The sequence below is a fragment of the Crocuta crocuta genome, unplaced genomic scaffold (assembly GCF_008692635.1).
Source record: "Crocuta crocuta isolate KB4526 unplaced genomic scaffold, BGI_CrCroc_1.0 scaffold788, whole genome shotgun sequence".
In the NCBI taxonomy this organism is placed as follows: Eukaryota; Metazoa; Chordata; class Mammalia; order Carnivora; family Hyaenidae; genus Crocuta; species Crocuta crocuta.
Window position 1 is genome coordinate 156,797 of NW_027530636.1, and position 16,655 is coordinate 173,451.

Below are 16,655 nucleotides of genomic sequence, written 5' to 3' on the forward strand. Positions count from 1 at the left end.
ATGACCTGAAAAAAGAAAACTGTCACTTTTTCTGTAATTGGTTCTATATTGTTTGAATTTTTATGAGAATACTTGTGGCTCCCTTCCATTAAAAGAAAACTTTTATTTATTTATTTATTTATTTATTTTATAAAGCCAAACATAAAACATCCAAGACTACAAGTGACCCATTAAACATAGTGGTTCCCAAACTATAGCTGCACCAGCTAGCATCAGGCTGACTACATAAAAATTGCATGGAAAACTGCTAAAAGTAGGCAATTTCTAGGACCACCTCCAGACATTTTGATTCAGTGGCTCTAGGATGAGAACTAGATGTCTGTATTTTTAACAAGGAACCTGATGATTCTACTGTGCAGCAAGAGCCAAAAAAAAAACTGTAGTAAACCAAATCTGCATGCTTCAGAGTTTTGCATTACTTGGCTCAAAAATGGCTCAGAAAACCTTCCCTAAGGCTTTCCCTAAGGCTTTATTTTTGAATCAAAAGAAAGTATTTTTTTTTTCTCTTTCCAAGGTAATACAGTAAAGGTACAGTAATCCTATTACCACATAAGATAACTTGAAAAGGGGACTAATTTAAAGTATAATTATTTTATGCTCTAGATTTAGCCCTATTTTCTGATAAATAATGAAGGAAATTCCTCATCTGAACCATTAATATGGTTACTCAAACAAGTTTCCTCATCTGAACTTTAGAACACAGAAATTATTTTAACTAGATGGCTGCCAATGTCCACAGATGGTTAGCATGACTAGTACCATTATAGATGCTTTTAGAAGTTAATTCATACATTTGGTAAATATCTCAGGGCTAATTGTCAAATAGAACCCAGTTGAGAAAAGCTGAGTCAGCATGTCAAGTTGAAAGATCTCCTATGAAGTAAGTTCCTCTCACCCTTCAGGTTGTGTTCAATACAATCTGAGAACATGATGCTAAAGTCTGAGCATGCACAGACTGTTAGTCAACTGACATCCCAAAATGAGGTCCTTCGCAGCAGCTTCCGCGATCAAGTGCGCCATTTGCAGGAAGAGCACAGAAAGACAATGGAAACTCTACAGCAGCAACTTTCCAAGGTGGAAGCTCAGCTTTTCCAACTTAAGAGTGAGCCAACCACAAGAAGTATGTGTGTATGCATGAAAGCATCAGTTGTTCGTGTTCTCACGTATTTATGTCACTTATACATTCTTCACAATGAATTTTGGATTTGCTTACTGAGAAGATATTTGAACTGTTTGAACCCTTATTGATTATACTTGTAGCTACCTCCATCACCTCTTACAGTACTAACTTTCATGTGTTTGTTACCCTCCGTGTAACACTATTTCCTGTTCTCTGACTCAGACATACCCTGCAGTCTCATGATACATGTCCAAATTCCAGTATTCACTGAATCTGGTGTTTTCCACTGTTGGTCACCAAATATATCTGTTTTGTGATTACTTATATGAGAGTGAGAGGTTAAGCTTCTAGGCAGACTTAAACATTAGGGCAGCACTGAACTTGTAGAATTGATTGACCAATATGGCTTCTTCCCTTTAAAATTTCTACTTAATTGTATTGGGTACCTGAGTGGCTCAGTCAGTTAAGTGTCTAACTCTTGATTTCGGCTCAGTTATGATCTCATGGTTCATGGGATTGAGCATCGAGCCTGCTTGGAATTCTCTCTCCCTCTCTCTCTGCCCCTCCCCTGCTTTTGTGCATATGCCAGTTCTCTCTCTCTCTCTCAAAATAAATAAACCTTAAGAAAAAGAGGCAACTTCATGGACAAGAAAATAAATGAAATTGGAAGTTAATAGATCTGGGTTAGAATTCTGGTCCCTAACCCTGCTATGACGCCTTGGACAAAGCCATTTAATTTCTTTGACCTTTGGGTTTCTTGGGATTAATAAGGTAATGTGTTTGACAGTGCCTTACAGATCTTACAGTACTATGCAAGTGTTCCTTATCAGCAAGCAGGAAAGCTTGGCCTGGGGAGTGTGATAGGTTAGCTCCCTGCTTTGGATCCTAGGCTTTTTTTTGGCTGAACACTAAAGATATGAGGGAGCAGTGGTAGGAACTAGAAGAGGTGAGGTTGTAAGACAGTGATCCACAAGAATATCTGTTTAGCAAAGTTCAGCAAGTGTGTTGTGTCAGAAAGTATGCAGCTATCTGAAATAACTAATCCTCAAAAACAATCTAGTTTTAGAATTTCTGCTAGTATTTTGCAACAGTATAGCTCTATTACCCTATCTGATAGTGTATCTTATCTAGGTGGTAGCAATTAATTTATAGCTTCTGTTGAAATTATTTAAATGGTTAAAAGTTCAATAACTTATTTTAATAAATTTTTAGTACTGGCTTAGAAAGTCTTTATGCGCCAATTACTTGTCTCCTGGTTCTTCAAATTCCCTATCATACCTACATCCCTACAATCATTTTAATGTTATTGTGTATCTCTATGAATCTGAATCCATGGTCTCAAACAATCTCACACTTTTTAAAAACACATTTAATAGGCCCAGCTTCTTCCCACCAACCTTTGAAGAACCTTCGAGAAAGAAGAAGCACAGACCTTCCCCTACCGGACATGTACACCATAACCCGGGAGGAGGGAGAAGGGATGGAGACCACTGACACAGAGTCTGTATCTTCCTCTGGCACTCACACACAGTCATTAGAGCAACTGCTCAATTCCCCTGAAACTAAACTTGGTAGGTCTCTCTCTTTCAGTATGTTTTTCTTATTTAGCTCTGTTGTCCCATCTAATAAATCCTAACCCTTAAGTTATACATGCTTTTTTGAGCTACTCTGGAAAATTTCTTTCAGTGTTCCACCCCAAATGGAAGACTCTTCTATAGAATGAAGTAATTGTTTGTTTTTTGTTTTCTTTTTTTTTTTTTTAATGCTAGTTCTGCCCTAAGCTTGAGCCAGAAATAGATGGCTGTAAGCTCGGTAGTGGTATTAGAAAGTAAGATGAACTATTCTCTCACCCTTCTAAGAAACTGACAGCTTTCATTTATTCTTCTGGGTGACTTAGTAGTGCTACATGTATTTAAATATGGTAAATTTTCAGTAAATGTTAGTCTTACCTGTCATGAACATTAATGTTCATAAATCACAGAGACTCTATCCTCTTCCTGAAGTTTCAGAATCTAGGGTAAGGACTGTTTGTGTCTGTGGTCACTGATTGTAGGGTAGGTGGAAACGGTAGTCACCCCTCCAGGCAAGGCTAGTAGTGATGAGATGGAGACATCATGACAGAGTGGCAGTGGACTGTAGAATCAGATCTGCCAAAATTACTTGTCAACTTCGAGCCTGTTCCCTTCTCTATAAAATTTGCATAATGACACCTATCCACCTCATAAAATTCTTATAAGCGTCCGTGATATAAATGATTGGTAAATGTTATTACTCCCCTTGTTTATAAGTCAAATGACATAAACTCTTGGGACATAAACGAATGTGAGTGGTGAAACTGATAGAACAGTCTACAAATTCTAGAATTGGGGTTCATAGAACTTGAATCAAATTAGATTACTTGCTTTACAACAGAGATTCTGCCTTGTTACATTCATCATGTAACTGAGATATGTTGAATAGAAGAGTGACAGAGAGTGGACCTGAGTAATACTGCAAATTAAAATATCTCTACTTAGATATATTTCTTACTTAGAATCTTCATCTATAATCTCTGATTTTGAGAATTAATTATTAGAACAACATCTTGCAGAGCCTCCTTTATGGCATGCTGAATTTACCAAAGAAGAATTGGTTCAAAAACTCAGTTCCACCACAAAAAGTGCTGATCACTTAAATGGCCTGCTTCGGGAAACAGAAGCAACCAATGCAATCCTTATGGAACAAATTAAGGTAAGGTCAAACACTGCCACCCAGAAAATATTCTCTGTACTGGGTCGGTTTTCTTGATCTCCCCTTCCCCCTCACTCTCTCAGATGAGACTTATCTATCACATCCATCTTGATTCTTTATGATACTACATTCCTGAAACTGAGAAATGTTACTTGCTTTGGTATATACTATAGAAAGACTACTTTAATTCCTGCTTTTTCTAAGAAACCATAATAGATATAGAAATAGATTAGAGTAGGTTTACAAGCCGTTGTTCCACATATGCTTATGTAAAACTCAAATAGGTATGGGCCCTTACGTTCTAAAGATAAACTGTGGACACTTCTCATTCAGATCTCTCAGCTGATATTTATGGCACTAAACTACTTATCACAATGGTGGATGGAGATAGGAAAGAAGTATAGGAATCTTTCCTATTTAAAAGGGACACTAGAAACATGTGGTAACAGGTAGATTGTGGAGCAGTTGAGGATTACACAGTGCACCCAGGCTCACTGCTATGTCACTTCTCCAAAAATAGTCCCATTACTTATTGCACAGTTCTTGTGAGCCAGGCCCTGGGCTTTACATAGATCATTGCACTTAATCCTCACATCACTGATGAGAGAAATGATTGGAGCTGATAAATGGGGAGCAACATTGCAGCTCTTACGTATCTGGAGAGCACATGCTTCTGCCCTGTACATGCTTGTCCAAATAGGCTATCCTCCCTCTGTGTAGAGCCTCAGCTGTCCTTGTTCAGTTAACTGTTTAATGCTCAGTTATTACATTATTTGTAGCAAATTGTATGTATTATGACATTCACTTCTAAATGTCATAGTATGCATCTGTATAAAATAACATTTTCCTATCTATTCAAAATATCACATCTAACAAATTGCTAAATAGCCCAGTGAGCCTAAGTGACTATTCAAATGTTATAGTTCCACAAATATACATTCCTGAGTGATTTCTTAGACCTATTGTCACTTTTTTGAATGACCATAGATTTTAGGACAGAGTTGGTTAACTTTCCTGGACTAACATAAAATGATGAAGTATAACTATTTTTGTTTGTTTCAACCAACAAATCTCCATTTAGACTGTTAAGTCTACCATCTTTTGTATCATCCTTTGCCCCATTTTTCTGGTAGGATTTTAGGTCATTTTATATTCCTGAATTTTTACTCCATCATGGACTTGGCTTTTGTTTTGTGAAATGCTGTCCATCATGTAAACATAACTTCACTGTGGACACTGTAACTGTGTACCTGTAGTCCGTGAGCTGCTGAGCTGAGTCTCTTCCATGTTGTCTGCTTCCCATCTGTTAGGAATTTCTTGATATTTCTGTCTGCTTATTTTCTTCTCTCTTACTCTCTTGTTTTTAGTCATCTTTGGGGGGTATTTCAGCAAGAAAGGAAGAAAATTGCAGGTGTTCAGTACACCATCTTTAACCTGAAGCTCCTAACATCCATTTTTAACTCCTCTACGTAACATCAGGTCCTCAAAAGTGAAATAAGAAGACTGGAAAGAAATCAGGAAAGAGAAAAGTCTGTAGCTAACCTGGAGTACTTGAAGAATGTCTTGCTACAGTTCATTTTCCTGAAACCAGGTAGTGAGAAAGAAAGGCTCCTTCCTGTTATAGATACAATGCTGCAGCTCAGCCCTGAAGAAAAGGGAAAACTTGCTGCAATTGCTCAAGGTAGGTGAAGGAAAGTATTAGAACTTCTGTTTCATAACTTACATTAAATGATGGCCCTGTGGTTGAGACTTTGTGTTTGTGATTACCATCTTTTTCATGGCACAATGACTTAAAATATTTAAATTTTATTCAGTTGGGTGAGTTCTGTCATATGTGTAACCTGTGGCTAGATTTGAAAAGGTAACATCGAAACACTTCGGGGCAATTATAGTACATCATGTAATTTTAAGATGCAGCAAAATACAATACAGTGTTTAGTTAGATCTTTTGAAAATTGGACTTGTAATTCTAGTGTTGATTCCATCAAAGAATGTGGTTTTATTTTATATCATACTTTTTTAAAAACTTGTATTAGTTTATTCTCTCCTATGTCATGTCCACTTTTACCTTTTCTCCCCCACATAGTCTCAAGGCAACAATGATATGGCTCAACACTTGGTACATATCAAACCCAACAGTCCATTTCTTAAAGCACATGCAGCTTTAAAGCTGTCCTATGTTTGGAGCTTAGATTTTTGTGTCGAATAGATTTAATACTGTGATTTCATAAACTCCTTTAAAATGACGCACATACAGCTGCTGTAGTTACCTGACTTGAGACTGTATCTTAACGATCATGGTTTCATTTTTGTTAGTTTAAAATGTTTTTTTTATTACTGACCTTTTCAAGCATGCAGGCAGAATATTATCATGTTGCATGTAGTTCTCAGTCATCTTTAGCAGTTTTCAACTCATGGTCAGACTTCTTTTGACAAGGGGAAGAGCAGAGCTATTGATTCTAAAGCAAGTCCCACATATCATATGATTTCCCCCGCAAATACTTCTGTGTATTGGATCCCTCTGCCGTCTACACCCAGTTCACATTGTGTTCCTATTATCACAGATGTCTTTATCTGTAGCATTTCCATGCTCTTTTTTGTAATATCTCAATTATTAGTTGAGGAAGCTGCTCATTTGTCCTACAGAAGCTCAGTTCTGAGTTTGGCACTTTGAGATAGCATTTAACTTGTTCCATTATTGCCTATAAATAGGAAGTTAGATCTCTAATTAGACCAGGTGCAAATGGGTGGGAGACAAAAATCCTCATAGGTAATGTTGTGTAATTTCTGAGACATTGTATCAGTAAGCCCAGAATGTCTAGTTGTCACACTTGGTTTACCTCATGGTGGTGCTCTTTAACATGTTCCTCCATCCCCTATAAATCCTGATTAACTGGTAATGCTGGAGAGTGGTGCTCAAAATTGAGCAGGTATCAGAATCATCTAGTGCAATGATTAAAACTCAGGTTGCTGGACACCCTCCTCCCCGCCAAGTTTCTGGTTCAATAGATTCGAGAGTTTGCATTTTTAACATGGTCATCTGGTCTGGTTACCATACCTTGAGAAACCCTGATGTAGAGGACTGGTATGATTTGGGTTTTGTTTGTTTGAAATTGGTTTTGCAGAAATACTTCATACATAGAGCTCATTGTTTCTTTGAAACTGTTGTCTTACAATACATCTGAGTAATGATGAGGGAGGAAGATTCTCAATATGATAGTAACCTCAGTTCTGCTAATTATAGGGTATGTTACTTTAGCCACAGTAGTATTTTTGTCACAAGAACCAAGTAAGAATACATCATGTATATTTTTTGTAATTAGTTATCCTGATCATAAATTTGCTTTTATATATTTTTGTTTAGTCTATCAAAACTAAAAATATTTTTTGTTATAAAATTAACCAGGACTTTAGGAATGATATGTGTATTTTTAAATTAAAGCATACTTCGGGGCACCTGGGTGGCTTAGTTGGTTAAGCGTCCAACTTTCGCTTAGGTCATGATCTCACAGTTCGTGGGTTCGAGCCCCGCGTCGGGCTCTGTGCTGACTGCCAGCTCAGAGCCTGGAGCCTATTTCAGTCTGTGACTCCCTCTCTCTCTGACCCTCCCCTGCTCACGCTGTCTCTCTCTCTGTCTCCTAGAAATAAATAAAACATTAAAAAAAAAACATACTTCAATGAAATGATCTCAAAATACTTAGTATATCTAATAGTCTTTTTTAAAGCCCAGAATATTTAATGTAATGTAGGTGTTACACTCAAGTGGCTCCTGTTAGTTGAGGGCCCATTGATTAAAAGATCTCAAAGAGACTAACTTAAGGATTCTGGTAACACAGATGTTATTGGTCATCCCACAAGGTGTATATAAGAAGTTCATTAGAAACTCAGAAGTCTAATACAGGTATTTTGCTAAGTCCTATAAACATATTGGGAAAATCCCCTAAACTACTATACCTTATAAAGATTATTTACTTCTTACCTCTTATCTATGTGAGCAAACAAAGGAAAACTTATAAAAATTGAATTAAAAGCAGCTATGGTCTGGCAGCGGATAGAGATATGGCTTAAATGAGAATTATTAAACTGAAAGATAGGTCAGAAGGAATCACTCAGAATTCAGCAGGGAGAAACAATGGGAGAAAAAATTAGGAGAGTGGGTAATATACATAAAAGATAGAATGAAGACATTTAGCATATATTTAGTAATTGAAGTTCTAGAAAAAGAGAAGAGGAAAGAATGAGGTAGAGACGGTATTGATGAGGTAGAGATGGTGTGGAAGAGAGTGGCTGAAAATTTTTCAGAGCCAGTGAAGGACCTCCATCCACACAGTTGAAAAGTCTCAATACAATTTCAAGTAGGATAAATGAAAGGAGGTGTGCCTCTTCACATAAAAGTAAAAATGCCCCCAAAAAGGACAGAGTCTCAAAAGAAGACCCATTGCCTCTTTACCTTTTAAAGGAGTGATAGACTCACAGTGGACCTTGCAGCAGCATTGGTGGAGTACTGTCTTTAGTCTGCTATAAGAAATAAATGTGAACATTGTGGGGCACCTGGGTGGCTCAGTCAGTTAAGCATCCTACTTCAGCTCAGATCATGATTTTGTGGTTTGTGAGTTCGAGCCCCACATCAGGCTCTCTACTGTCAGCACAGAGCCACCTTCCCATCTGTTCACTTCTCTCTCTCTGCCCCTCCCCTGCTCCTATTCACGCATGCTCTCTTTCTCAAAAATAAACATTAACAAAAAAATAACTGTAAATCTTGGAAAAATATTTCTCAAGATCTTTTCTGATAGAAGCTTCAAGAAATCACTTCCATTGGCAATGCTCAACTGTGTACTTCATGTATAAGAAAAACATAAGTGGAAGGTCTGAGATGCACGAAGAAATGCCATGCACAGGAAACTTGTCACCATGCTACAGATAAGGGTCTTAGGTCCCACCAGCCAGACCAAGGACATTTACCAAGACTTGGAAGGCAGTAGACTACATTATACACGTCTAGGGTGCCAGAAGAGAGGATCTGAGGGTTGCTCTTCCTGGCAGTGAAAGGAATGGGACTATAAGAGCAAAGAACACAGTACCTCTTGCCTCCTTCATCTCCTTTGAAGCAGGGTTTATAATCTCTGATTTTTTGTAGAGATTATACCAGTATTTTTCATTCAGGTTGTTAATCACTAATGGATATTGAAATTAATTTGGTGAATCACATCTAGAACATTTTTTTAATTGAGGGAATGAGACAAACATCAGAATACATTGAATCTGTAATTCAGGTTAGGGTAAGAATTGTTTCTTGAAGTTCTCTGGTTATAGGTATGGATGCTGGTATCTGTCTGACTGTATCAGTTCCTGATATAAAATGTTTGCCTTTCTGTGAGTCTGGGTCACAAATATTTGAGAAACATTAGCTTAGGGGATAAAGTAACTCTGACAAGTGATGTCCAACTCCTTATAATAAACACCCATTAAGGACCCAATTTGCCCCTCAGGCAAGTGTCATGAGCTGCTCAAAGCTGCCTGTCACATCTCTACATAAGGCAGAATAACACAAAGTGCTGTATTAGCCTCCAAACAAGTTATGTGAATAAGATACTGCTCAGTTAGCATAGGTTGTTGCTCTGTATGCAGTGCAAATGTTAACTCCCCATCTTCCTGGATGTTGGATCCCAATTCACAGGTTGCGGATTTCATTTCTTCGTGAGCCACAACTTGAGTTAAGCAGGGTTGTTGGTCATATCGTGCTTCTCTTTGCAAGACTGGAATCTCAACTTAACTGCTCAAGTAAGAGCAAAGGTTGTTTCTCTACATCTTTACTCCCCAACTAGGTTATAATTTGCGGAACTGTATATTGTTCCTTAGTGTAGGCATTACCAAAGTCTAATACTCTATAGAAGTAAGTAAAGAGGAAAAAGACCTAAAACTAATAGATTATATACCAATTTTACCTTGATTAAGAAAAAAAAAGAAAAGAAAAGAAAAAGGCCAACAATTCAATAGGAAAATAGGTGAAGACGTGAAGCTTTTTTGATTATCTCCAGACTGGCAGGAAAACACTCACATACTCATGTAAGTGCCTGATTTGGTTAGAAGAGGATGTAGAACCTTATCAGAAGAGAGCAGTTACTCAGTGCAGGAGCAAATGCACCCTATCTCAGCCTTTCTGTGGTCCTTATTCACCAGAGAAGAACAGCTCCCAGGAACATTGTCTGCACGGGACAGAGTCCTGCGAGATCTGAGACACAGATCAGGTCATGATCTCACAGTTCAGGGATTTGGACCCCATTGTCGGGGTCTGTGCTAATTAATGACATGGAGCCTGCTTGGGACTCTGTCTCTCCCTCTTTCTCTGCTCCTCTCCTACTTCTCATTCTGTCTGTCTGTCTCGCTCAAAAATAAACATTTTTATAAAAATTGGTTAAATAATAATAAAACAAAATAAAGTTTCTCTATTTAAAATTTTGGAAATGCCTCTCTGCATGAGATCTACTTGTGATACATATATATGCTTGAAAACACAGAAGGCATCTGGGAGGGAGCATACTGAATTTAATAGTTGTCACTTTGGGGGAGAAGTGGGGAGGTGGGAAAGGACATGTAATAAGAAGTGTTCACTTTTTTTTTTAAGGTTGTAAAACTTTCAAATCATATATATTAATATACAAGCATAATAGTAAGAAGAAAACAGTAAAGGAGGCCTTGTCTGAAATTTTCTTGGAACCCCAGAATATTTCTGAATTTTAAGACAGAATTTGTTTGTGTTGAACGTAAAAAAGATAAGAGGAAACTGGAACACTCAATACAAAATGATTTAACTGCCTGGGGAAAAGTTCGGCATTTTTAAAATAAAGTTAAACATTATTATTATTATACAATAATAGTCACACTCAGAAGTATATATACAAGAAAAATTAAAGCCTTTGTTCACACAAAAGGCTATACAAACCTAACCACTGAATGATACACTTTAAAAGGGTGAATCTTATGGTATGCAGATCACTTCTCAGTAAATGTTGAAATAAAAAACCCATGCACAAATGTTTTTAGCAGCTTTATTTTAAATTGGATAAAACTAGAAACAGTTCAGATATCCTTCACTGTCAAATGAATAAAGGAAACTAATCTGATAGAGCCACCAGTGGAATCCTACTCAGTGGTAAAAGGGAATGAACTACCGATATACATGGAACACAGACAATTCTCAATGCATCCTGCTAACTGAAAGGAACCAAACTCCAGAGATATACAATGTGATTAAATTTATATGACTTTCTAGAAAAGCCAGAAAGGTAGAGATGGTGGTGTTATACCTAAAAAGGATGAATTTTACCAGGAGTAAATTCTACGTCAATGTATTTGATTTTAAAATGATTAAAAACAATCGTTTTTTGTTTATCTTGGTTTCATTTTGAGGTTTACCACAACACTTTTAGGTTTAGATTCTAAGTTATTTAAGGCTTCTGTTTTAAAAGAATGTAAAAATTTCCCTTATTGGCAATAATACTTAGTTGTATTGGGGACTTTATCTTGGAATTGTCTAACGGAGAAAGACAAATACTGAAAGTTCAAGGACAGATTCATAACATCAAAGTATGGTATGAAAAGGTTAATACCCGTTTTTTCTTTTTTAACTTTCCAAAGGTGAGGAAGAAAATGCTTCCCGTTCCTCCGGATGGGCATCCTATCTGCATAGTTGGTCTGGACTTCGATAGACTGATGGGAAAACATTATTTATTTACCAAATAGAATCCATTTGGCAAAAAAGGTTCACATATATTGCTGTCATTCTTTTGTCCAATAGTGTGTGTGTATATATTCACATCTACATATATTTATACATACCTATGTCAGATGTATTTAAAAAGTCTCTGCTTGAAGTAAAAACATGAAGTAAGTACAGCAGCCTGAAGTGTTGATACCAGTCCACAGCCCTTTGACCCTGTGACCTCCCACATGTGCTGCCAGATGAAAATACCAAGAACGAAGTCACTCCCTTCTGTGAAACCTCAGGACCCACCTGTTTCTGGGAAGTACTGTGAATTTTGAAGTTAAATTTTGGTACATTACCAACTGGAATTTAGGTTTCTAAAATAATGTTAGGGGCGCCTGGGTGGCTTAGTCGGTTAAGCGTCCGACTTTCGCTTAGGTCATGATCTCGTGGTTCGTGGGTTCCGGCCCTGCGTCGGGCTCTGTGCTGACTGCAAGCTCAGAGCTTGGAGCCTGTTTCATATTCTGTGTCTCCCTCTCTCTCTGACCCTCCCCTGCTCACGCTGTCTCTCTCTCTCTCTTAGAAATAAATTTAAAAAAAATTAAAATAATGTTAGAAGACTGTTTATTGCAAGATCAGACTTGCAGATGGATTATTATTATAAATTGTTAAAGAAAATTTGTTAATTAGAATATGAAGGAAAATACTTTATTGCTAAAGTTGACATGTTTATTAAGGGATTATAAAGCAAATATGTGCTGTTAATAATGAAACTAAAATACAGTTTAATTACTTTAAAATGAACTGTCCTTTTTTTCTCTAAAGTATATTATCTCAAAACTCATTATGTTGTTAGAAGCTCTACCATTGGCTGGTGTGGCACGGAACATGAACGTAGGGGACCAAGCTCATTACCTCGGGGTAATTTCATGATGTCTCTCCAGGCTCTTAAGAGGATTTGTCTACTTTTAAACCATGAATCTGTTTTGAGAATTCTTTCCATCTCCCCTAATAAAAACTTATCAGCACGTTGTCATTCAGCATTGTATTTAATATGAGACTGGTGCTTCCCGTGGCCCAGCAGACATGCCATATTGCAAGGAGCTTCAGGAAGCCACCCTTAGAGGCCAGTGTCATGGTTCCACAGGTCTTGTGAATAACTCGAGATGGTGGCAGTACCTGCCTTTGATGGCCTCTGAGTAAATTTTATTGACTAGATGAAAATTGTATTCCTAAATCATAAATTTGACAGTTCTATTTTAATATTTATCTGATGGAAAAACTCAGCAAACAGTATGCTCTGTAAAGTTCTCTTAAGCCTTCCAATTTATACCCTAATTTTCAGTCTCAGCTGTTAAACTGATTTTGTATTTTGGTTACTTAGAACATTTGTTTCCAATTTAATTTAACTGAAATTTGCTGCTGACATGTTGAGTTTGTTCTTTAAAAAATATCTATTTCTGCCTTTCCTCCTATTTTAGAAAAACAGACCTAACTAGTGAATGTATTCATGAAAATGCATGCATTTCAAAGCTGACTTTAAAAGTTTAGTTGTTTTACTTTATAAACTGTGAAGATGTGGATGCCAGCAGCATACTATGTAACTATAATAGTATTTAAATAAATTTCACTTTAAGTCTAGGCCTTTTTGAAATCTATATAAACCCGTTTTCAAATACAGTCTCTACTTATGAATGTAATAACAAAAATACCTTTTTGCATGATAAAAAAATTATTACTTTGATTATAAAAGTGATATTCTTTCATGGCTTCAGCAATGAGGGGAAATGTAATGATTATTTTAATATTTCTATTAAATATATTTAACTGTATATTATATTTTTATGCCTACTCTTTTTCTGTTAGACACTATCTCTTTAGGGTTTTGAGTTAGTTTATGAATTGGCATTGCAGATTTCTTCACTGCTTTCTTTAGACACTTGGGACCTAGAATGTCATGTGCTTGAGAGAACTGACATTTTGGTATGTAAAGTGTAGCCCATGATGTCTTCCATATCTGACATCTACCTTCCAACTGGATCCAGGAACCACATTTAGCCTCACTTTGGGCACCTCTCAAGTTCCAGCCTCCTCTGTGATATAAGTACCTCTTGTATACAGTGAGATTTGATTATGCTCCAAGCTGTGTAAGATCAAGAATTATATACCAAAACGGGAAGCATCACCGTCCGAGACTTTAGCCTCTACTACAAAGCTGTCGTCATCAAGACAGTGTGGTATTGGCACAAAAACAGACACATAGACCAATGGAACAGAATTGAGAACTCAGAAGTGGACCCAAAAGTATACAGCCAACTAATCTTTGACAAAGCAGGAAAGAGTATCCAATGGAAAAAAGACAGCCTCTTTAATAGATGGTGCTGGGAGAACTGGACAGCAACATGCAGAAGAATGAAACTAGATCATTTTCTCACACCATACACAAAAATAAACTCAAAATGGACAAAGGACCTGAACGTGAGACAGGAAACCTTCAAAATCCTGGAAGAGAAAACCGGAAATAACCTCCTTGACCTCCACCACAGCAATTTCTTACTTGACACATCCCCAAACGCAAGGGAATCAAGAGCAAAAATGAACTATTAGGACCTCATCAAGATTAAAAGCTTCTGCACAGCAAAGGAAACAACCCAGAAAATTAATAGGCAACCAACGGAATGGGAAAAGATAGTTGCAAATGACATATCAGATAAAGGGTTAATATCCAAAATCTATAAGGAACTCACCAAACTCCACGCCCGAAAAACAAACAACCCAGTGAAGAAATGGGCAGAAGATATGAACAGACACTTCTCCAAAGAGGACATCCAGATGGCCAACAGACACATGAAACGATGCTCAGCATCCCTCCTCATCAGGGAAATACAAATCAAAACCACACTGAGATACCACCTCACGCCAGTCAGAGTGGCTAAAATGAGCAAATCAGAGAACTCTAGATGCTGGCGAGGATGTGGAGAAACGGGCACCCTCCTACACTGTTGGTGGGAATGTAAACTGGTACAGCCCCTCTGGAAAACAGTGTGGAGGTTCCTCAGGAAACTAACAATAGAACTCCCCTATGACCCAGCAATAGCACTGCTAGGAATTTACCCAAGGGATACAGGAGTGCTGATGCATAGGGGCACATGTACCCCAATGTTCATAGCAGCACTCTCAACAATAGCCAAAACATGGAAAGAGCCTAAGTGTCCATTAACGGATGAATGGATCAAGAAGATGTGGTTTATCTATACAATGGAATACTACATGGCAATGAGAAACAATGAAATCTGGCCATGTGTAGCAACTTGGATGGTCCTTGAGGGTGTTATGCCGAGCGAAATAAGTCAGGCACAGAAGGACAAATACCATATGTTTGCATGTATAGGAGGATTAGGAGGAACTTAACGGAGGACCATGGGTGAGAAGAAGGGGAAAAATAGTGGGGGAGAGGGAGGGAGGCAAACCATTAGAGACTCTTGAATGCTGAAAACAAACTGAGGGCAGATGGGGTGAGGGGGAGGGGAAGGGGGGAGATGGGTATGGAGGAGGGCACTTGGGATGAGCACTGGGTGTTATATGGAAACCAACTTGACAAACTATTAAAAAAGAAAAAAATTATATTCCTTTAAACAAACTTTGAAAATTATATTCCTTTAAACAAACTTTGGCAGAAGTGTAATTGAATTGCTTACTAGCAAAGCTAAGGCTTGGAAAGGCATGTAGCGTTTTGTCTTCTTTTTAAGCCCCATGTTAGCTGATGATGTTGCTGGAAATACAGAGTATTGAAGAGTGTGAAATTTCTAATAAAGACACAATTTGGTATTTGGTGAATAGCATGACAGAAAAAAAGTACTTGTATCTATGATTAAGTTGGAGTGTAGGTTGCAACTTGGTCTAAGACTATTTTGGTTATCTGAAAATCGGCTATTATTTCAAAATGAATATACACTAGGGAAAACAATCTGTTACAAGTTTGCAGGTGTCTTTGAGCTAATTTTTACCCATGAGTGTTAAAAAGGATGTGGTTATTTATGCATAAGTTATATATAGAAGAAAAATCTTTTCCTCCTGCGTTCAAAATGTGACTGCATGGCCTTCAAATTGTTACTTTAAAAAAAATAGAAAGGTGCATGTGAATAGAACATTGAATATTGTTTAATATTAATATGGTGAAGAAATATGATTTCAGTTTCAGTAATGTAGATGACCACCCTAGCTTCCCTTTGAGGTGAGCTCACTCAGAACCCTTAGTGGTTACCTCTCCAGATGTCTGCCTAGACTTGAAGATGACGACAGTCCTCTCCACCCCTGCCTCTCTCTGGGAACTTTTGCCCCACCACCATACCAGGAGGCAACCATAGGCCCAACCGGAATCAACCGAACCAGACACAGAGCCCTAACTCAGCCCAAACATTCAAGAATGTGGATTTGGGACTACAGAGTTAAGTCCGCATTTCTGTTTAATTCAAATTGTGACAGTTAAAGACAGGAGCTCTGGGATGCCCAGAAAGAGCAGAGAGCTCACCTAGAACACAAGGCTAAGCTGACATGCAGAGGTAACATGTACAGCGTCAGAATATTGGGGGGCTTCAATTCTGCTTTTAATGCCTGAGACAGGTACAGTGGGTTCTAGACCATGTCCCCGCATCATCAGCAAACTTCTACATGTGCTTCTAGAGTGACTGTCAAGTGTCTAGAACACAACGAGGTGACGAGAGGAGAAACTCTACACCTACATCTGGACAGAATGTCTGCCTCACTGCTGACTGGCTTGGGGCCCATTCTTGACAGTTCTGAGACCCCATCGCTTTATCTGCAAGAGGAAGACAACAAATTACACAATTTTGAATTATTAAATGACATAATCACCCCAGCGCAGAGTGGGCACTCGTATGTTAATTCCCCCTTTTCAAAGTTCTCTTTCCTACTTCCTTAGCCTGCAAAACGGTTTACCAATTCACTTTTCTTTTTGTGCCCAGTCCTTACTAAAGTGCACAGCACATAACCCTAAAAAAATGTGCTTAATAAGTGATTTAGTTCATTGGCAAGTGAATGTAATGTTTACCTGCATATGCCTGTAATAATCACCACTGG

The 16,655-nt window shown here is 37.8% G+C and overlaps 1 protein-coding gene across 3 annotated transcripts in view; it reads left to right on the top strand.

The window, feature by feature from the left end:
* GCC2 (GRIP and coiled-coil domain containing 2) overlaps positions 1–13,387 on the top strand; it is a 52,988-nt gene extending 39,601 nt beyond the window's left edge. For 2 of the 3 annotated variants that reach the window (XM_077768546.1, XM_077768547.1), the window contains 5 exons: positions 903–1,120; positions 2,497–2,691; positions 3,711–3,850; positions 5,330–5,531; positions 11,489–13,387. In XM_077768546.1, the coding sequence (XP_077624672.1) occupies positions 903–1,120; positions 2,497–2,691; positions 3,711–3,850; positions 5,330–5,531; positions 11,489–11,559 (826 nt within the window). In that variant the 3' untranslated portion in view covers positions 11,560–13,387. The remainder of the gene's footprint in view (positions 1–902; positions 1,121–2,496; positions 2,692–3,710; positions 3,851–5,329; positions 5,532–11,488) is intronic. The other variant, XM_077768548.1, reaches the window with a different exon arrangement.
* Positions 13,388–16,655: the final 3,268 nt, after the last annotated feature.